The sequence below is a fragment of the Rhipicephalus microplus genome, chromosome 2 (genome assembly GCF_043290135.1).
Source record: "Rhipicephalus microplus isolate Deutch F79 chromosome 2, USDA_Rmic, whole genome shotgun sequence".
NCBI classification, from domain to species: domain Eukaryota; kingdom Metazoa; phylum Arthropoda; class Arachnida; order Ixodida; family Ixodidae; genus Rhipicephalus; species Rhipicephalus microplus.
Genome location: NC_134701.1, coordinates 81,553,988 through 81,576,564, shown reverse-complemented (window position 1 = coordinate 81,576,564; position 22,577 = coordinate 81,553,988). Strand labels below are relative to the sequence as shown.

The following is a 22,577-nucleotide window of genomic DNA, read 5'->3' as shown; positions in this document are numbered from 1 at the left end:
AACTTTGCGGCCTGCATCTCTATTTTTTTTTTTTGTCCCCATTTTTCAAGAAGTTAAAGCAGCTGAAGCCATGCTCTTCAGCATTCGTACAGAAGCATCCGACTTGTGCAAGTGCAGCCATCACCTTAGAGCATGTGAGCCCAAGAGACTAGCTGTTTCTCACACCGCACCTGTTTTCACTTGTAATCAGTTTTTGTCCTCAAGTTCACTTGTTGGTACAGCCTCATCATTTACGCTCTCAAACTTATCAATCGTTGATCTTTCAACAGCCTCCGAAAATTTTGAGAGTTCACTATAAACTTTAGAATCGGCAATGGCTTCATTTTAGTCATAAAAATTTTCCCACTCCCGCACTCGCAATCAAGGTATGCAGAAGACAGCATGCCTAAGCAGTCTAGGATGGTTTGTTTTCTTAAATATCTAGCTAGCGCCCACGCACCACTGAGAGGGCCCCGTCAATAAAATGTCGAGCTTCCTGTTGACACAGGTCCTCCAGTTGTCTCTTTACTAAGAGCCTTCAATGACCAGCTTTCAGTGAGTGTATAGGTTATTCTCTAACCAGCAAGTGCAGTATCAATAGGACATTGGGAAAACAAAGTGCTCAACTTCGCATTTCTCGAGCTCGTACCACCACAATGCAACAGTCAATAGTCCATGAGCCGGCTTACTTTGCAACCTTTGCCTACCAAGACATCGTTCACAATGATAACCACTCTCTGGAATGTCCTTCTGTCATCCAAGCTGTTGTATTTGTTTTGTGTGGAATCACTAGAAGGGGCAGTGCAGTCCAAAGGCATCGTGCTGACTTGTTTCTGTCAATTACTGGGGGTCGAAGCTTAGTCTGTTCAAGACGTCGACAGCATGAACATGCAAGTGTCTTATTTAGGATTGTTTGCCAGAACAGCGGTTTAGTCTGCATTCATATTTTCAAGTTATTATTTTGCTATAATATCTGGCCCAATTTTCCTGCACCAGTTGGTCAACTCTGACCAAAGCTCAACTTTCATTGGAAACCACATTGCTGCTTCATATTGCTCATGCAATCATTGAAGGTCACTAATCACCTTGAAGGTCTTGCTAACCAAGGATAAAAGCTGCATCCTTCGCTTTTTGGTCAATCATGAATGGGGCTGGAGACCTGGATGTCGCATGACTGAAAATCTACAAACCACTTGCACACAGCACGTCATTGTTTTCACACAAGGCAATGCATCTGTGCTGTGAGCCGTGAGTACCAAATCTTTTGTCTGCCAAAGCGCCGACTTCAACCACACTCTTGGTATGTGCTTTCGGAAATCTAATAAGCTGTGGCAATATCTAACTTCTTCTCACTGTGTTTGACTTATTTCAATCATCATAGTTAATTGCAATTTCTGCTGCTTTACACCAGGCATCGTGGCAACATTGCAAAAAGCGATAACCAGACGGCTCACAAGGGACAAGTCTAACGTGCGGCGAGGGCAACAGGGCAGCATGCAGGCTTTTACAATGAGCGCGAGAATGCCTCTGAACATATTGTTGGGCTGGTTGGTTCATAGTGAAAAAATATTGTCATGGAGTTGTGACGCTGACAAAAGTAGAGACAACTTGTCCAAACAAAAAGTGTTTACTTAATTGGCCAAACCTGTGGCCATGTAAAAAAAAAAAGTCAGATTACAGCAAGACACTGGTACTGAGAGCAGCGGGCAGAGCGTCGGCCATCGATCAACTGACAAGCGGCGAAGTGTGTCGGCATTTATACACTTGTCATCGAACATTCTAGTGTTATCGCTAGAGGCGACGCAGGTTCCAGAAAAATCTGAAAGGTCCACGAAGTGGGTGTAATCTTAACAAAATGATCTACTACAGCCTCGAAGCTTCTCCAACACCATAGGTGCGATTTGCGCTGAGCATAGTGTAAGGCGCCGACAACAAAACTTGAGCAAAGAAACGTGGCATTGCCTTTCTCTGAAAAGGGCATCTTCTTGATACCTTAACAAAAGATTAAAGTACAAAAATAATGGAAGAAAGTACAAGCAATAAACTACAATAGAGCAATAACAACAACTAAACACACTGTTTCAGCTCGTTAACGCGTATAAAACGGCTTGAGACGCGTGACATGTATGAGTTCAGGTCGCGATCAGTGCCATTAAGCGTTCTTAATGTCGTCGGGGACAACCACAAAGTCGAGTGGGCCGAGACCTCGTACTACCCTGTATGGACCAAAGTATCATCGCAAAAGTTTTTCACTGTGTCTACGTCGGCGTATCGGCATCCATACCCAAACATGTTTACTGGGCTGGTATTCTACGAAGCGTCGTCGAAGATTGTAACGGCAGCTATCTGTCATCTGTTGGTTCTTGATGCGGAGGCGGGCGAGTTGACAGGCCTCTTCTGGGCGCTGATAGTACTCGATCACATCGAGGTTTTCTTCGACGACAACGTTGGGTAACATGGCATCGAGCATCGTTGCCGGGGTCCTCTCGTAGACCAATTTGTACGGCATCATTTGCATTGTTTTTTGAACGGCGGTGTTGTATGCGAAGGTCACGTACGTAAGGACGCATCTTACGTCTTGTGTTCGACTTCGACGTACATGGCCAGCATTTCGGCGATGGTCTTATTAAGATGCTTGGTAAGGCTATTGGTCTGTGGATAATAGGCGGTGGTCCTGTGGTGACTTGTCTGGCTATACATCAGGATCCTGAGTTAGCTCCGCCATAAAGGCCGTGCCTCTCTCAGAAATGAGGACCTGTGGGGCTTCGTGACGCAAGAAGAACTTTGCTACCACGATGGCACTGTCTTTGGGCAGGGCCCTTGTCCCGACGTAGCGCTTGAGGTAGTCGGTAGCCACGACGATCCATTTGTTCCTGCAGTTCGACGTCGGGAATGGCCCCAATAAGTCCATGCCGATTTGCTGGAACGGCTGGTGGGGTGGCTGGATGGTCTGAAGAAGCCCGGCTAGCCTAGTCGGCAGTGTCTTTCATCGTTGGCCGTCCCGGCATGTCTTCACATAACGAGTGACGTCGGCGGAAAGGCGCGGTCAGCAATACGTTTTCTGTATTCTTGCAAGCATACGGGAAACACCGAGGTGTTCAGCCGTCAGGTCGTCGTGTAGAGCATTCAAAATTTCTGGACATAACGCTGAAGGTACTACGACGAAATAGCGAGAATTTTTTCGTTGGGAGAACGTCGTTCTGCAAGAAAAACTATTCAACTCCTCGTTTGAATACTTTTGGAACAACGGCGACCTTGCCCTCGAGGTATTCTACAAGGCTCCAGAGTTCCGTGTCAGCTCACGGACGCTCGAAGAAGTCGTTGGCACTTATGGTTCCTAGGAAGCAGTCATCGTCAGGGTCGTCCTTCGCAGTGGTTCAATGGGGGCACGTGACGGGCAGTCGGCGTCAGGGTGTTTTCTTCCAGATTTGTAAACGATGGTAACGCCGAATTCTTGAAGTCTCATGCTCCACCGTGCGAGGTGACCTGATGGGCCTTTCAAGTAAGCTAGCCAACATAAGGTGTGGTGGTCGCTCACAACTTTGAAAGGCCTGTCATAAAGATAGGGGCAGAACTTCGATTTAGCCCAGATAATTGCAAGGCACTTCTTTTCTGTTGTCGAATAGTTGACCTCTGCCTTTGATAGCGACCGGGTAGCTAACTGATGACCCTTTCTAGTCTGTTAGTCTTCTGCACAAAAACGGCTCCGAGACTTACATTGCTTGTGTCGGTGTGTATTTTTGTTTCAGCGAATTGGTCGAAAAATGCAAGTAGCGGAGGCGACTGCAGGCGTTGTTTTAGTTTCTGAAATGCGTCCTCTTGCGGACTTTCCCACTTAAACTCCACGTCAGTCCTGGTAAGGTTAGTGAGTGCCTCTGCAATGTGGGAGAAGTTTTTGACGAACCGCCTGTAATAGGCATATTAGGCTAAGAAATTGACGCACGGCCTCCTTGTCGGTGGGCGGTGGGAAGTTAGCAAAGGAACCTGTTTTCTGCGAGTCGGGGCGAATGCCGGACTTGCTGATGACGTGTCCCAGGAACAAGAGTTCCTCATATGCAAAGCGGCACTTTTTTACCTTCAGGGTGAGCCCGGAGTTCTTGATAGCTTGCAGTAAGCTTTAAGGCGTTGGAGGTGTTCGTCGAAGCCTCAGGAAAACACCTCGACGTCGTCCAGGTACACAAGGCAAGTCTGCCACTTTAAGCTGGCCAGTACTGAATCCATAACACATTAGAAAGTCGCGGGTGCCGAGCAAAGACCAATAGGCATAACCCTGAACTTGAATAGGCCATCCGGTGTAATGAAAGCACTTTTTTCTTGATCTCTCTCGTCAACTTCAATCTGCCAATAGCCAGTCTTGAGGTCCATTAAAGAAAAGTACCTCGCATTGTTAAGTCGATCCAGGGTGTCGTCTATCCAGGGGAGAGGGTACATGTCCTTTTTCGTGATCTTGTCCAGGCGGCGATAGTTGAGGCAGAAGCGTAGAATTCCGTCCTTCTTTTTGACTAACACAACGGGTGACGCCCATGCACTCTTTGAAGGCTGGATGATGACGTCACGTAGGATTTCATCGACTTGCTTCTTCATGGCATCGCATCCTCGCGCCGACACTCTGTACGGGCTCTGACGGTGTGGCCTGGCACTCTCTTCTGTAAGGATCTGACGTATTGCGACCGGGGTCTGTCGAATTTTCGATGAAGAAGAGAAACACTTCTTGTATTGTCGAAGCAGAGCTATGAGCTGTTCTGGCTTATGCGTCGGAAGGTTTGCATTAACATCGAAAGCTAGTAGACAAGCTTGATTCATCGTAGGAGCTTTGGTAGACTTGGCGAGGCCGAAAGCGTTGCTGGCTTCCACTACGTCTTCGATGTAGGCAATCCTGGTACCTTTCCTCACGTGCTTGTATTCGTTGTTGAAGTTCGAAAGCATGCATCACTATAGCTTTTCTTTCTCGCAAATCAGCTATTTCTCCTGCGACACAAATTTCGCGGTTGATCAACAGATACTGGTCGCCTTTACTGACGCCTTGCATGTTTGTTGCTATCTTTGTGCCGACAAAAATCCTGACGCTGGAGCGAGGGAGAATGACGACTTGTTGTTCCAGCACATTTAAGGCGTGCCTTCCTGATTGCGTGTGCGGTGGCAGTGCTTTTTTTGTCGATAGTGTTGTCGACTTTGATCTGAGGTTGATGACTGTACCGTGAAGGTCCAAGAAGTCCATACCAACAATGATGTCTCTGGAGCAATGTTGTAGGACCACAAAGCTTGCAAGGTAAATCAGGTTGTTAATGAAGACTCTTGCTGTGCAGATTCTTGCCGGCGTTACTAAGTGACCTTTAGCTGTCCGGATCTCGCGACCTTCCCACGCGGTATTCCCTTTCTTCAACTTCGTAGCGAACGCACCGCTGATGACGAAATAGTCAGCTCTGGTGTCGACGAGAGCTGTCACATTGCGGCCGTCGATAACAACGTCGAGGTCGCTAGTTCGCTGTCGAGCATTGCAGTTAAGCTGTGGCGTCGGGTCACGACTACGTCGGCTTGTTCCGATGCTTCCGTGTTGCGTCATCAGGTCGTCTTCAGTACGTGAGGTTTTGATGTCACGGCTAGGTCGGGATACTGTTGTGTTACGAAGGTTTTGTCGAGGCGTCGGCGGCGGAGGATATTCAGTAGTTCGTCGTAGAGCGACCGCCCCTCCATCGGTTGCTGCCCTTAGTTTACCAAAGGATGCAGGCTAGGTGACCGGCCATGGATTGGTTTAGCGTAGGGCTGGTGATGCGGTGAGTTGTAGGGGCCGGGCAACAAGAAGAAGCTATATGGTCATCGTTCTCTCCTCCGTGTTCCGGTGATGTAATCGGCGACGTCGCGAAGCTTTTCACCCAGCTGTAGACGCGGCTCATCGACGGCGAATCCTTGGAGCCTCATCTCTCGGTACTGGCAACGTCGGTAAGTGTGGCCGGCCTCCCCGCAGTGGTAGCATAGCGGGTGGTTGTCAGGGGCGTGCCAAATGTCCGTTTTCCTTGGTGTGAGGTGCTGGCCAAGAATAGAAGGGTAGGGCGCCGATGGTAGTGGCGTAGCGGCATCTTGGTGTGGGCGCGGAGGGGGGACGTAGTGTCGGGCAGCAGCAGCATAGCGCATTGCTTGCGGCTGTGGCTGCGGTGCTTCGGAAACCCCTAGTGATTGCCGAACTTTTTCGTGGACAATGTAGGCAATGGAGTCCACTCGAGGCTGTGATGAAGGCAGCAGCTTCTGTAGCTCCTCCCACACAATCCGTCAGACCGTTTCGCGTATGTCGTCGCAGCCGAGGGCGTGAACAGCTGTGCCGTCGCATCGATCGGCTATCATACTGCCGGGTACGCATTTCCGGAGTCTTCTCGATGGTTGTAACCTTCAAGACAAACTCTTGAACTGATTTGGGTCGGTTCCGCACCAGCTCAGTGAAGAGGTCTTGTTTTACCCCTCGCATGAGCAAACGGACCTTCTTAATCTTGGTCATGTCAGGGTCGGTGAGTCGGAACAGGCGAATCGTTTCTTCTGCGAAGATTGTGATGCTTTTGTTTGAAAGCTGCACCCGTTTTTCCAGCACAGCAGCCTTTTGTTTTCATGGTTTGCATGTGAAGGTTTTCAGGAATGCGCCGCGGAACAGATCCCAGGTTTGAAGAGATGACTCGTGGTTCTCGAACCAGGTTCTCGCTGCGTTTTCCAGGTAAAAGACGCGGCGCAGCTTTTCTTCCAAGTGCCAGTGGTTTAAGGCGGCCACTCGGTCATATGTTTCTAGCCAGGTCTCCGCTTATTCACATAATGAACCCTGGAAGGTCGGCGGCTCTCTCAGCTGCTGCATTACGTCCGTTGCGGGCTTTGGTACAGGGACATCTATAGTGGTCGCTGTAGTCGCGATGGCCTCAAGCTTGCAAATGTCTTCAAATAGAACCCAATACTCTAAATGTAGCCCTCGCTGCCTGCGGCTAGCTCGCTTATCGAGGTTGGTTTCAGTGTCCTCTTCATGGAGTGGGCTTGGTTCACAGCTGGAGGGGGGCTTTCGGTACATAAGCTGGGAAGCACCTCTACCAGACGTCACGGAGTCGTGACGCTGGCAAAGGTAGAGACGACTTATTCAAATGAAAAGTGTTTAATTGGCTGAACTTGTGGCCATGTAAAAGAAAAGTCAGAGTACAGCAAGACACTGGCACTGATAGCACCGGGCGGAGCGTCGGCCGCCGATCAACTGACAAGCGGCGAAGCGTGTCAGAATTTATACACTTGTCATCGAACGTTCTAGTGTTATCGCTATCTACTACAGCCTTGAAGCTTCTCTAACAACGTAGGTGCGGTTTGAGCTGAACATGGTGTAACGAGGCGATAACAAAACTTGAGGAAAGCAACGTGGCAATATTAAGGACGCCATCCACATAGACAGAAAAAAGAGAGGCGATGAGATAGGATTCTGCTGCCTTTCTTTTTTCTGTTTATGTGGATTTCGTCCTTCATATTTTTTCAATGCCTATGATCCGCTGTGTGGACAGGCCAGGATTTTTTCTTTTCTTTTTACAGAGGATAGAAGCAGTATGCTCAACTAGGAAATAATAATGTTGCGTAAACTGTGTGTGTAGAGCTGCCCATGTGTTTCAAGACTTTTCTAGTGTGCCAGCAGGCTTCTTCACTGCCACAAGGAAAATCCCACTTATGGAGACAATTTTGTAACCCTTTAAATGGGTACTAACACAAAATTTCGAGGCTGGGATAGCCTGCAGGGTCGATTCCCGTGAACATTTGTATATCATCTGCAAAACATCAACAGCGAATATAGCTTGAAAAATATTTCAAAGTTTGTGAGAGCACTCGACTCCATCATGTCATCAGCACCCTCGAAGGGGACCTTTTGGAGACCCCCTACTTTCCTCACGTCACCACGCTGCATTCAATGAAATAAGTTATGATGATGTCTTAGCCGCCATTTTTCTTTTGCCGCGTCTGTTCTCGCAGTCTGTACTTTTCGGCAGCTGGTCGTGAGTGCGTGGCAGTGGCGCAGGCTTTGAAAGTTTTATGTTTGGCGACACTGGAGTCCTGTTTCTAATTAGAAAGTAATTCTTGATGTGGACCGTGCGAAAGTGTGTCAAAGTTTTGTATGCTGATGTGGTCGAGAGCTGTACAAGCTGGGTGGCGATAGTTGCACCTGGTGGCTTCTCATTTTTGAAGCTCTTTCTCAAACTGAAACTGGTTGATAATGAGGTGCCTCTAATTTATTATCTATCATGTGCTGCAAAAAAGGACGTGTCGGGCTATGACTAACAGGCCCCCGGCAACACATTGCAACAGAAAAACGCGAGGCCAATGCTTTTGCTTCAGTACCCCATTAATAAGCAGCTGCTAATATTTGTTTGGTTTAGCTGCAATTCTTGCTTTATATTCTCAGAGTATTCTTAATGTGTTTTGAAAACTGTAAAATATAAGAGGTAATTGGATGTTAAGGGGTTTTACATAGCCATCTTCTACTATAGAAAAATGCACCGTCAGTTTGTGGCAAACATCACACATTAATGACAGGCACAGATGACAAAGCTGAACCGTGCACTCACCAGGGCATTGCAGAAGGCGACAGCTGTGAATGCGACTAGGACGCCGAATGCAACGTAGGTGACAGCGTGCACCCAGTTGCGCTCGGCACGCCAGGCACGCAGTTCCCGAACGTACAGAAACCGGTTCCGATACTCTGCCGGCAGCTCAAACTGCGACGGTGTTGGGAAAAGGCTCTCGTAGAAGTCGTGAACGACTAGCCGCACCTGCAGACAAAATCCCATAGTTTTTTTTTCTTTCTTATATTGTAGTATGTTGCTACTAGTGTATTACATCCAGTCCCTGAGTCCATGTGTCGCGTGGCCGACAAAGAGACGTTTCTTGATTAGGCTCTGAGCTGAGCCAGTCAACACTGCAACCAGTCTTTTGAATGTATTTATTACAGTCTCTAGTCTGACTTCCTTGTCATTCATGCAAAAACATTGTCAATTTCTTTTTCTGCAGTTATCAGTGCTCATATTTATCAACATTTAGTAAGGGTCACTTATTGTGCCGTAAATAACAAGACCCTGAGGTTAATAAATGGTGGGAGGTTTAATCTGAATAGTTTAATTAAACAGAAGCAAATATTTTTTAGTTGTGATGTTTTTTGAATGTGCAATTAATTTGTATTAAAAACGTTCGAATATAGTAAACAGTAAATGCTGCAATGCCATGCTTGTGCATCGAAAATAAAAGAGTCTTGAACAGTAACTGCGTTATCTAGATCTGAATATATATTTAGTGTTAGACTGTGCCTTTCTAGGGTTATTTCAAAATAAACGGCCCTTTATGCCATTATTAAACTATCAATGTCCCCATTTTAGTCATTTCAAAGAGTTAGCATGTTTTTGTCATTAGAGTAAATATTATGAAGCAGGCTTTAATGAAAGTTAGAATTAATGATTTGGAAGCACAGTAGACTGTCATTAATCGACGCCTGAAAGGGTCAGGAAAGACATGTTCCAACAGGAGTTCCATTTACTGAGAGATAAACAAGGGTGCAGAGCACAAGTACGAAATTCATCTTGTCAGAAGCACTTACTGCATCTGAACAGCGATTCCGTTTAACAGATTTCTATTTAGTGAGAGTATACTGTAACAAGGAATTGCCATCCAGGAACGTGTATGGCAGTAATGGTGCCAGTATGCAGTGATATAAGCCCGCTGGTGCGCTTACGCTTGAGCCTTGAAAGCAGGAAATGAACATTATCTGCAGTGATGACACAGCAATGAGTAAGCTGTTTTCAGTTCTGTGTCTTGTACGGTGTGATCCTAGTACAGTAGAATCCTGATGATACAAATTCGAATGAACCAAAACAAAGTTAAACCTGATCATGAAGAGGAACAGAAACTCTATTGCGGTCAACTACTACTTGCTAAAAAATTCCATGACCTTTTGAATTTTTTTGCCTTCACTGCCTCTCAATTAACGGCCACAATTTTCTCACTCATGCTACTGGCGCTTACAGCTCGTTCACACTAGGCATAAAAGAGAGGGAAAGCAGCAAAGCTTATTGTAAATTCACTTGCTTCCCCCCTTAAGCGGCCAGAGATATGTGCCGCAAAGTCGACTCGAAAAAAATCTTTCACACAGGAAAATTCAAGTGAGAATGCCAGAGTGACTGCGAAACCACGTCCACGCATGCCGAAAATTGTTCACATTCTTTCTGCTTACCACCGCCGCCTTCACCGCTCAAGAATTCCTTCCAATTTGCCCATTTCCTGAGCATTAAATTTGTACCAAGCTTTAGTTATGCCTGGCAAGCACTAAAAAGGAAACTGTTTAATACAGCACAAATGTTATTTCGGGAGTTACGCCAGCAGAAACGACATGAGCGGACACACCGGCAGCGGTGGCGGTGGATTTAGCTGGCAGTACAAAAGCGAGCGAGACACGTTAGGGTATGCTGACTCGCTGCTGCTGTACCTTCTTCTACTTCCACTGTTCGCAGGGATCGTAATCCAAAGCCGGCTCTCAATGGACGCGTCCTCGTCAAGGCCATGAGCTTAGTCGCGCTGCGCAAGTAGTTCGCGATTGCGCCGACGCGAGCCACCGCTGACGCCTTTGCCCCCACGTTGAAATTGCGGCTCGTTGTCTAATTCACATAATTTGAGACTTAGTGCTGCTTGTGTAGCCCATGCCATGAAGCAAATAGGCGATCTGCTATCCCGTGGCAGAAAAATGGGTTGCAGGCAGATTTTTTTGCATCAGCCTCCCACATAGGTGGTGAAGCAGGAAAAATTCCCGTGAGTTTTGCCACATTCACTCCCTTTGAAGCACAGTGTTAACACGTCTTCCCCCCACAGACAAACCACGATGCACCATTCATGTGCAGCGGTCCATTGTGCGTTCGTATTATCTGCTGTGGATAGAGAGCCCGTTCGTATAACACTAAATCACGGCGTATTTTGTATAATACAGCCCATCCGAAGGACTTAAATTTCATATCGCGAAATTCACATTAACTATAATCATATCATCGAGAATCTACTGTAGCTGTAACGAATGGCAAAAATGTGGAATAAAGAAAGGGGTGCTTGACTGGGCTATTTGGTAAGACACACAGAAATTAAACAGCCTTGTGTAGATATTGCACAGTTTACATGCATCAGCATGAAAGCTGGAATGAAGTGACCGTGGTCAGTGTACTTACAAGGTTCAGTTCCTTGCTGGAGTAGTCCAGATTGTCATTGAGGCAGATGAACTTCCTGCAGGAGATGAGAGATGACAAGTGACTGACATCTGTTTATCCCTGTTTGGTGACTTACGGACACAAAACAGAGCAGAGCCACCACTTTCATGATCAGGTTACTACGTAGAGCATGTCAACATGGATCAGAAAAACATTCCTTTGATAACTTGGGATTCCCTTCCCAATTGATAACTTGGGCTTTCCTACCCACTTGCCTAAGTAATGAGTGCATGTGTCTTCATTAGAATGGTACCCAAGTGTTAGCTGTGCGTGATTAGACTACATTTTTCATGTCATTACGAGCAAACTGCTTATGCAGGCTGTTCGAAAAAACGTCTAGGCCACACTCAATAACGCAAGTGGTCTAGAAGGGTAACTGGTCGGGAGATTATGAAAAATGGTCTGTTGCAACAACTGTACACTGTGGTGAGCCTCAACGTTCACAACAGTGTAGACAGCTGCCAGGCTGTCTTTGGAAAACACTCGTCTTCTAGTGGAACATCATGACTGAGGAATGGCTACATGCCCTCGAGCGAGCAGCAGCTCATGAGCACTAACACTTTCAAGCTTCAAAGGTAGCACATCTTAAATAGTAACAAGTTGGCTCTTGCCCATAAGTATTATTCCAATTGTGATGAGCTCTGTGAGAGATATGGCATGGTCAACCTACGAACCATAAGCATTAATGGTAAGCTTGTCCATTGGAGCAAAATGGAGAGTTTTACCTACAATTTCCGTCACTCACTTTGGCACGCGGAGCAGTTCATCGAGCTGCATGAGTACGCGAGAGGCGTTGTTGTTGAGCATGCGGAAGACGTAGTCCTCCACCTTGACCGTCTCAAAATGATTGGAAGGTACAGTGCGTAATGCTTTTCGCAACAAGGACAAGATGGGCTCACACTTCATCACCGCTTCTTTGGTAATTGTAGGCTGAAAGACAGGAGCACATGGAAAGAAGAGATGTGGAACTCAGATATTTGAAAAGTAATTTGTTCTTAGACTAAATGCCCTGGCACATGACTATGCAATTTTAGTACATGTAACAGAGGCATGAAAAATTCTGGACATTCGAAACTTTGCATGCGCATGAATGGCACACTGCCCAATGCTTCCTCTTGGCTTCGCTCTTTCTTCATGCTGGGCATTCAACCTTCATCCACGTACTTTGCAGCACAACACTCCCCTTTCTACAGACAACAATGATCATGAAGTCATAGCCAGGCAACAGTAAAACGCATCAACTATAAATGGCGAGCCTCCTCGATAACCTTTATAAAGATTAGACTGCCATATCAGAAACAGCCGACTGCTGACAAGCCCATGATCTTGGCCACATCAATTAAAATGAGCACACAAATCTGCACATTACCGGCATTTCTTTCATCTTACGGGTGCCAGTTTTTTTTCTAGTTACACCTACAACACCAACGACACTTCTGAGGCGGTGCAAACTTTGCTTAAAAAAACACAATGCTGCAAAACCAGCAGCCTTCTGTTGTCCAGTCCCACATTCTGCTTGTTTGCGGTACAATGGTTCAGCTGGACTCAGCCAGCAGCAGCAGAAATGATTGTGACATATAAAGTCAACTTCCGCAACTTACTAAGCTGTTGGGTCAGTAAATACTGGGCAAGAACTTTGACAGACTGAACAAAAAAATAAAAAAGAGCAGCAAAACCCTCTGAAGTGCCCCAAGCTGTTTGCGCTAGTTGGTTATGCGGAGAGAACATAAATTAAGCGAGGATACAAGGAAAAAAATGCAAGTTTTTACTCAAAATTACACATAATAAGTTTTTGTTCACTTCCACAAGTTTGGTGTCTATACTATTAAAACAAAAAAACTGAAGATTGTAATTAAACTCTAATGATTGATTGATTCGTGGGGTTTAACGTCCCAAAACCACCATATGATTATGAGAGACGCCGTAGTGGAGGGCTCCGGAAATTTCGACCACCTGGGGTTCTTTAACGTGCACCCAAATCTGAGTACACGGGCCTACAACATTTCCGCCTCCATCGGAAATGCAGCCGCCACAGCCGGGATTTGATCCCGCGACCTGCGGGTCAGCAGCCGAGTACCTTAGCCACTAGACCACCGTGGCGGGGCAAAATTAAACTCTAAGTAGGTCCAAATATTTTTTAAAGACCACAAGGTGCCTACTAAAAACTAAAAAAAGTCTAGAGTGCCCTAGACACTGTCATCTGGTTGCTTGCTATTGTATTTCGCAAGAGGAGTTCACTGAAACCATTTGCTCAAAACAAGAATAAGTACCAAGCTGTCATGAAGAAAACAATTATTTTAAAAACATATCTTTGCCACACAGATGAGCTTTCACTTACCATATTTATTCGAATCTAGGCCGATAGTTTTTTATTTGAAGTTTTCTTGCATCAAACTCCAAGGTCTGCTTAGATTCCAGGATAATAAAAAATGTGGCATTTTTCATTGAGAAAGTCAGTGCACAACTAGCGTCACCTAGACAGCATTACGTTATACAGTCGAACACGAATATATCAAACTTGAAGGGGATCACAAATTAGTTCGATATAAAAGAAATACATGCCCTGAAAGCTTACCTGTAGTGGATCATCAACTACAACAAGTGCATTCAAGAATGACAACTAATTCCACACACACACACACGGCAACAGAATAATTTATTTGCGTGAAAAAAATCACTTATCTTGGCCTGCTACGTATTTGAAATGTTGAAGACGGAATCCGCGATCTTATCAAGGCGGTCCAGGTGCGACAACCTGGTTTCCTTCATGTGGCCGATACAACGGGGAATTAAGCCAAACGCTGCTGCCATTCAGCAACAGAGTATGCGCGTGTAGCCAGCTCCTCGTATGAACGATCCTCCTCGATCGTCACATGAGCTGTCGGCCGGGGCATCCCGAGTCCCTGCAATTGCAGCAACTATTTCCTCGTCAGCGAGGTTCACAACAGCCTGGACATTGCAGTCCACTTCGACAAAACTGTCCTCAGACACTTTGTGTGGAACTACTGCTGAGAAGCGGGTTGACAACTCACGAAACGCATTGTCTATGTAGTCGTCGTCTTCTTCATCGGTTTCCGCAAGTACCGCGGTCTCAAAGCCTGCTTTGAGGAGCAGTTGACCACTGTGTCCGTCTTCCCGTCTCGCCAGATTTTGAAGATCTCCGCGAAGAAAACTTGGCGGAGATTTCCGGCCACTCCATCATCCACTACTAGATTTCCTGGCTGCTGACAGCTTCGCTTTCGCCGGAAATAGTTTTGCCAATGTTGTTGTAGCGCTGCTTAAATTGGTGAAGCGACCCGGTGTTGTCAGTGAAGGTGTTTCAGCGATTGCAGCAGTAAACCATTTTGCCTTAACGATCGGCATCGGGCCATCCACCGAAACGTTCTTCGATCACACTTCTAAAAATCAGGTATATGGGGCCTTTTCTAGTTTCCTGTGGGCAGGAACGTGCACATGACCGGGTCCCGAAGTTCGCTGCTCCGCCACTTTTGCCTTGATATCTCTTTTGTTCTTCAACAAGGTACTCAGTGTGCTCTGTAGTATCCCGAAGCTGCCCGCGATGGATGAACATTTCATGCCTACCTCAACACGCTGAATAGCCTTCAACTTCATTGCAAAGTCAAGCGTCTAGCACTTCTCTACGCTAGCCATAGCTACACGAAAAGTTGACAATTCAAGGAGTCCGCAGCGGCTTTGCACACCACGCACGCAAAAGAGAAATGCTGCACATGCCGTCGTGCATAGACGACGTGCGAACGAGGCAACACAGCGCTCGCGAAGCGATGGCCAAAGAACACCTCGATGGCCACCTGCGAGGGCAACAATAAAAGGCAGAAGCTGTGCTGGGTTGATCAAAACTCGCAAAACAGCAACAAAAAATAAAAGAGAAGGCTAAAGGAGGAGGACGTCAGCTCCTTCATTCCTGTTGTTGGGTACGCAGAGAAAGATTGAGAAAGAGAAACAACAAAAAAAAAAACATTTCGCAAGTTAGAGATTGTGCAGTCCGAGCCCTCTCGCCTTTACCTTTTTTATGAGGGTTTCGGGTTTTCGCGAAGGCGTGGTGCCGCGCGGAGGTCGCCGGGCACTGTGAGTGCCAAAGCGCACCTTCCAACTTCCGCGCGGAGCAGCGCTACCGCAAATATCGCGGGACGCGGCGAGTGCCAAAGCAGTGCTGAAGCGCACCTTCCAGCTTGCACGGCATTTGATATATCCGAAGGCGGGTAAAAGTAGCGTTCGATATAAACATGCGAATTTCTATACTTTTACAAAGAAACTTCAAGGGAATGACCTACGAGTTTGATGTACCCAAAAATTTGATATATGTGGGTTCGATATATCCGTGTTCAAGTGTAGCCGCTAGCAGCCAAACTGACACCTGGCTTAAATACACACGTGAGCATAGAGTTTCCTAAAATTAACTAGAGGGCACTCTCGCACTGCCATCGTTCAGCGGCCATCGGAATGATGGGTGCCTAGTCACACATTTACACATTTGGGAATGATGGGTGCCTAGTCACACATTTGCTTAGTCTTCGTACTTGCGGGCGGCGAATCGTACTTACGGCTTCGTTTATTGCTGTGTTTCGGGTTTTTTTTTGAAAAAAAGATTGAACCATTTTGAACTTCGTGAGCCGATTTGGAAAGTCTAAAAAAATAAAATGGTGAAGTGCAACCGCTGAACATTTGCTAATACTTGTTTCGTAAGAAAACAGCTCCAACTTCCAAGCCACACGAACACACACGAAGCCAAAAGCAGGCCAGAAGTACGAATATTAGACAAATGTGTGTACTACCCATCATTCCCATGCTCGCTGAAGCGTTGTGCGTTACAGCTCCCACAGACACTAGCGCCAGAGTTCCCTCTAGTAAGTATTGTAGGAAACTCTACGCACGTGAGGCCACTATTTTGATCAATGTGGCAAGTGCTGAGGCGAGCGTTTGTCATTTTGGGTCGCACTTCGAGTGGTCTGTCTGCCGCTTAGCTCAATGGCACCACACAGGAGGTGTCATTATAGTGCCACTTATGAAAGGAATGTTGTTCTTGTCGCAAAGTCGTCATCCAACATTCAAGCAGGGCAGGACTTTGGAGTGGAGCGTCGCTGGAAGGGCTGCAGCGTGGGACGACGACCAGGGAAGGTTGATTGTGCACTCTTCCAAGAAGCGCAGCATATCCAATGCTGATGGCATCGAGGATTGCGCATTGTTTGAGGACAGCGACAAAGAAGTCATTGACGAGAAAAGCAGGAACGAGGACTTCGACAAGCAGCACAGCATCTTTATGATGCAACAAGATGCAGCACAAAAAAAACGACAAAAAACACACACAACAGGACTAGTGGCTGTATGTTTCTAAAGTTATTTTCATCATGAACCAACTGCTTAGTTTCATCTTCATGCTCAATAAATGCTTTCTCTTTGTGAATGCTGTCTTCAATGTTTCGTTCGACCCACATTTGAGGTAATTTTTTTTCTGCGCTTCGGACTTTTGTGGGGTCAGCTTAGAATCGGGGTCGACTTAGATTCGAAAAAATACGGTATACAGTCGCCGACCGATTTTTCGGACCTGGCGGGGACCGAAAAAAAGTACGAAAAATCGAACAGTCCGAAAAATTCGTTTTCGCCAAAAATCTGAAGTTTATTGCATCAGGCAGGTTTGGTCCACTCTCTATTCCATTCTCTATTAGCTTGATTATGGCAGCTTTCTTCTCCATCGTCAGGGTCGTATACTTCCCACGCTTCTTCACACCACCTGGCTCCCGCGATGGCACAGATGGCGGAGCCATGGCACCGAGAACACAAAATTCGATGCCGCAGATAGCCGCTGCGAAGCACACAACGTCTCGACGCTGCGCGACACTACACGTGCAGGTTGGCGACTGCAAAAAGCTGCAACGACAATAAAAGAATCCTTCTTTCGCCTCCTCACGTGCGATGTGATGACGATTGTGCTGACCGAAGACGAAAAAACAGCATTCATCACCGCGTCTTTTAGAAAGCAAACACGGCCTTCGAAACTTAAAATATGGCGTGCGCATTCCAATCTCGGAGGCAGGGAAGGCATCTGAAGACCAAGCTTAGCCAAGCCGACAGAAAATCCAACATGGCGGCGTTCACACTGGCTTGGGGCGTGGCACAAAACGAGCGATTTAGTCCGAAAAATCGAACTTTCAGGGGAAAATTCGCCCGAAAAATCGGTCGAAACAATGCATTAGCTCTATGGGATCCCTGACGGTGCATTTATTAAGTCCGGAATATCCAACAAGTCCGAATTTTTGGAGTCCGGAAAATCGGTCGGCGACTGTAGCTTTAACCCTTTACTGCCTATTGTAGCGAATCTGCGACATATCAAAAATTTGAGCAAGCAAGTCACGCAATGCGTGATGCCTTTATTGGTGGTTGTCAAGCACTCGCATGGAACGTAGCTTTCAGCATGAAAAATATAGCGCCGTCTCGTCTAAGGTATTTCATGCTAACCCCAATTGTTCTTTAGCTGATGGCAAAGAGCATGAAGCACGTGTAGCAGCTCTCACTTCTTCATTCTTTCCCGCCTGGGTGACGTAAGTTCTACCTTCAATAATTTTGTTTGTTTGGTGTGTATGCAACAAGTGGCACAGGACATGTTATATAAATCTGAGGTACATTTTTTGTTGCAAGGTCCTCACTTCTGTGGCATATGGAGAATTCGTCACACACATAAAAGTATGCATTAAAGTTGCATTTTAGACAATTTAACTGCAGAATCATTTAAGGGTTGATATTTAGAGCTGGAAAATGAAAACAATCTTTATTTTGTTAGTCAACTCAATAATTCAGGCACCGATGGTTAAAATGTGTTTTTCTCAAGATCCATTTTCGGGCAACTTGAGTTCAAACACCACATTTTGGTACTTCTGACAGCCAGATCGAGATGAAATTTTTCCTCCATATTCTGTAACATGCGAAGAGTGCAAGCACTATGCCCTTTAAAACTTGATATAGCCTGTATAATTATTACAAATCTAAAATAGGCAGTTTGTATGGGCTGCAGGTTCCAAGAATTCTCACATTATTTTTTTCTTGAACATTAAAATGTTTTATAAGCACTTTCTTGATAGTTATCTGCATTCTACAGTTAATGTAGAACAATATATGAGTCGTTAAAGGCTCAGAACCATAAATGTTTAGTGGCATACAAAGTTTGTCCAAAATGAACTAGGTATACTTTACACTTTACACAAAACAAAAACTATGCAACTCACCATAGGACTAATTGCATATTTGAAATCAGCATAAAACCCTATATATACGGTACATCCAAATATTTATCATCCCCATAGGCTATAGATTAGCGAAACCTTTTTTTTTCGTATCACATCTTATTTTGAAGAACTGTCAGTTGCCATACAAGACTGAATGATGGTTAGATAACAAGATGCAGAGTACTTGATCACTCTTCTGCACTGACTACAAAACAAAACCACACTTCACCGAGACAAAGTTGAGGCTACAGTTTGATGAATTAAGCCCACGATGCTCAATGCTCCCCCAGTGTTATGCAGTAAAAGCTTGTCAAGGTGACCATCCATAATGAGAAAAATCGAATGATTTGGACTTTTGTTTGTCCAAGCGAGCACAGGCATTATTTTTGGCATGAAACATGTCATTGATTTGCATATTGCACCTCCATGCTCAGCTGTACATGTGTATCCATGTTTTGCATGTATGCGCCCAAATAAAAAAAAATGTATTTCTGCACTTGTTTTGTCTTAGTAAATCAATTCCTGTTGTCTGCTGTCTGTCGGCTCTGCTTTTCAAGTCCAATGAGGCTATGGCAGGTTAATTTTGTACTAGATTGTTGCTGTCTCAAAATGCGAATAAACAATTATTATTATTATTATTATTATTATTATTATTATTATTATTATTATTATTATTATTATTATGTACCTCAAAGGCTAAGTTCATGAGTATATCTCGCAAATCATTCATCATGTAATTTCCATACTCTGTCAACATCGTGTCATTATGTAACGTTTATGAGATCAGTTATCTTGGCATTCTTTTCGATAGCATGCTAAATTTTTCTGCTCACACTGAATGTGCTGCTATGCGAGGCCTTCGATCTCTTGGTTGTGTTTGTAGAATCTCTCCAGCATTCAGTTCTCCTACAGCTTCCATATATTGTACACAGAAATATGTCTTCCTCAACTGGAGTATGCATCTGTGATCTGGAATGGCATGACTAAATCTAGCATCGACACCATGGAGTGAGCCCAAAAAAAAATCATGAGTGTTTACACCATTCTTTTGCTATAAATGACTCTGGATCTCGTTCCAATACTGCCAGATTATTATCATTGCCATCACTTCACTGCCGACGAAATCGTGCTGACCTCTTATTTTTTTACAAACTAGTTCACAGTATGATATCCTGCCTTTTGCCTCTCAGTTACATAAATTTTCGGATTCCAAGTAAGTTAACCAGAGAGAATCGATCATTTAATGTACTTGCCAACTTCTTTCAACACTATACTGCTCACAGAATACTAAGTCTATATAATGTTAACTTTCATGACCTTGCTGTTTTTCACAGTCCACTGTCATTGTTTTTATCTCAGCTTTGCACTGTCTTATGATAGCTTTTCACAATGTACAGGTTTTTCCCTTTTCTGTTTTTCAGCAAACCTTTCACATAGCTGTGTATATTCCCCTTTATTTTTTAATGCCATCTCATGATTCTCACTTGTCTTTTATTTTTCCCATTCTGCACTGATTTCTTTTTGTCTGTGTGTTTACGCTCTCTTTATTTGGTTTTTTCTGTAGCCTGTATAGTATTGTTTATTTTTATTGTTTTATTTTTGCTTGCACCAACACAAAGACCTTATGACTGTTCCTGAGTGTGTTAAATAAATTATTCATTGATTAATTGATTATTAATATATATTTTGCCCGAGCCCTGCTAAATGAAACACCCCTTCAAGTGCCCAGCCCAGCAAGCGCATGACAAACTAATACGAGAATCGTGTTAGCATCCAAATGAAATCAGGCACAATCCAGTTCATATCGCCATTGCCCTCAGTGCGAACTGATGATGACAGGAAAGTGAAAATGTGCATTGCCTATACAGGGTGTTTCCGCTAAAAAGCAGCAAACAATAAAAATTAAAAATGAGCACCACGCATCTTCAACTAGTGCGGTATCATTCTTAGTTGTATGTAGTGCATCAGAATATTTTTCTTCATCTGCCAGGCACAGTAACTACCAAAATTGCTTAATGAATTTCTTAGAAATTTCAATACGCAACTTGTAGCCCTTATCCAGACACAACAAAATTTACGATTCATGGTAAAAAACGCTAGGTAAATTTTTTTCCAGGATTTGTTTAAAGTGCACGAAATTAGTAGCGTGATTTTCGACAGCTGTGACCTTGCGGACGATGCTCTCTCAAAGCGAAGATCCGTCCACTGATGAGGCATACTGGAGCAACATGACAAATTCAGCCAATCAGAGACCTCGAAATGAACTTGCATTTTCGCACAACATAGGACATGGCTGAAGCGGGAAACCTGAAGACTCTCCTTTTAGCCCATAATGGCGGTGCTCCCTTTTTTTTGAGAACAAATATGTTGGAGTAAACTAGTTGTGAAATAAGTAAAACATGCATACATTAGAAAATATTTTATAGGCACTCATATTTCACTACTGTACTTAAAATCCCTCTCCAATAAAAACTTTATAATTGGTACTAGCCTAACGAAAATGGCCGCCCACCAATCATTTCAGCCCTCCCTACTCATACATGCTAGTGGAAACAAATGTGCAGTTCAACCTTGATATAACGAAGCTAATGTGAAGTGTAAATTCTCTTCATTACACAAAACCTTTAGTAAATTGAAATATGACCTCTCATGCAAGTTCATAGTTCCCAAAGACTCCCATTCTGAACAGTTATTGCCAGGATAACCTTTAATTATTTAGCAATACAAAAAGATCATTTCACAAACACTATAAAAAATTTTTTACCCAAGATTCGATTACCCCGATTTTATGCACTGGCAAAGTGAACTATTTTATTATAAAAAGATTTAAATTTAATAAGCTCTTCATAATTTTGTTGAATATGACAAATTGAAATAAGATAGACTCATCTGATAAGCATTCAAGCATCCAACCTTTTCTAGGTTTTAGTCACTAGTCGCACTTACCAGTTTAGACTCTAGGTAGCGCTCATAGGACGGTGTAGAGGGAACGATGGCAGGGGTGAAGTTGCGAGCACACTCTGTGAGGTGCTCTTCCACCTTACGCGAGTTGGCAGCCTCCATGGGCAGCTCAAAAATACGAGTGACTAACGTCCGGATCTCCCGGTCAGACCAGGTCCTGCCGTCAGGAGAAAGAATAACGACCTTTATTGACATGTATTATGACAGACACATTGTTTGGCACGCAAACAAAATAATGCTTACAAAGGGCATGAAGGGAAGTCAGATTAAAGGTCAGAAGATAGTTTAAAAAGCTTTAAAAGGAGACTAACTCATGTATTGAAGTCCCAACATGTCCCCTTAATGTGCAAGTAATAATGAACCTGCATAAATTTATTGTAGCCACTAAATTCCTAGGCACTTGATGATATTCTAATGAAGAATAGGCGGCAGGCAATATGTTATTTCTAGCAACCTTAGGCAATTATTACCAATTAGTAGCAACTATATAATAATTATTCAGTCTCAATCCATTTTCGCAAAGATCAAATATAAAGTTGAAAATGCATGCTCAATTTGTTTTTGCAGGTATACATTCCGAGCAAAGAAAATTATACTTTTGACGATAGCCCTGTAATGCAGCTCATCGAACAACCTGTCAAAATATTGCAAGTGCCTTCACCAAACTAATCCGCTGTGGTTATAAGCAGCACATCGAGATTAAGTCGAGAGACATTGACTATGAAGAATGCTCAATTCATCCTGTGTTCATTGTGTTTCCCTCTTTGTTGGCCACTAGTTTAAAAAACTGGCAGTAACAAGTTTCAACCACAAATGTGCAAAGTGTGCCTGAACAAAATATATTATAGGTGTTCAATGCTCCCATGTGTCTTCAATGAAACGGGCCCCGCTTACAGTATTGTGAATCATGGCAATTGAGTGGGCATGACTGAGCTTAAACAGGCAGTACCTTTGCTCCAAAAAGTGCGATACTCGTCAAAACTCAAAAACACAAGTTTTTCCACAAATACGACCAAGTTAATTAACTGGGTCAACTGATCTACACTGCAAAAGTAGCAGGAAATGCACTCATTAAACACCCTGCCTGCTTTCGTCAACTCTGAGAAATTGAAGCACTCGATGGAGAGGAGGTGTCCTATCTGCAAAATTCATTTTT

General features: G+C 44.5%; 1 protein-coding gene across 4 annotated transcripts in view; it reads right to left on the bottom strand.

The window, feature by feature from the left end:
• The window catches only part of Gnptab (N-acetylglucosamine-1-phosphate transferase subunits alpha and beta), a 95,479-nt gene that overhangs the window by 8,291 nt on the left and 64,611 nt on the right, over positions 1-22,577 (bottom strand). For 3 of the 4 annotated variants that reach the window (XM_075886591.1, XM_075886592.1, XM_075886593.1), the window contains exons 19-22: positions 21,407-21,578; positions 11,968-12,152; positions 11,184-11,238; positions 8,550-8,753 (exon numbers count right to left, since the gene is read on the bottom strand). In XM_075886591.1, the coding sequence (XP_075742706.1) occupies positions 8,550-8,753; positions 11,184-11,238; positions 11,968-12,152; positions 21,407-21,578 (616 nt within the window). Of the gene's footprint in view, positions 1-8,549; positions 8,754-11,183; positions 11,239-11,967; positions 12,153-16,832; positions 17,109-21,406; positions 21,579-22,577 lie in introns of those variants that run through there. The other variant, XM_075886594.1, reaches the window with a different exon arrangement.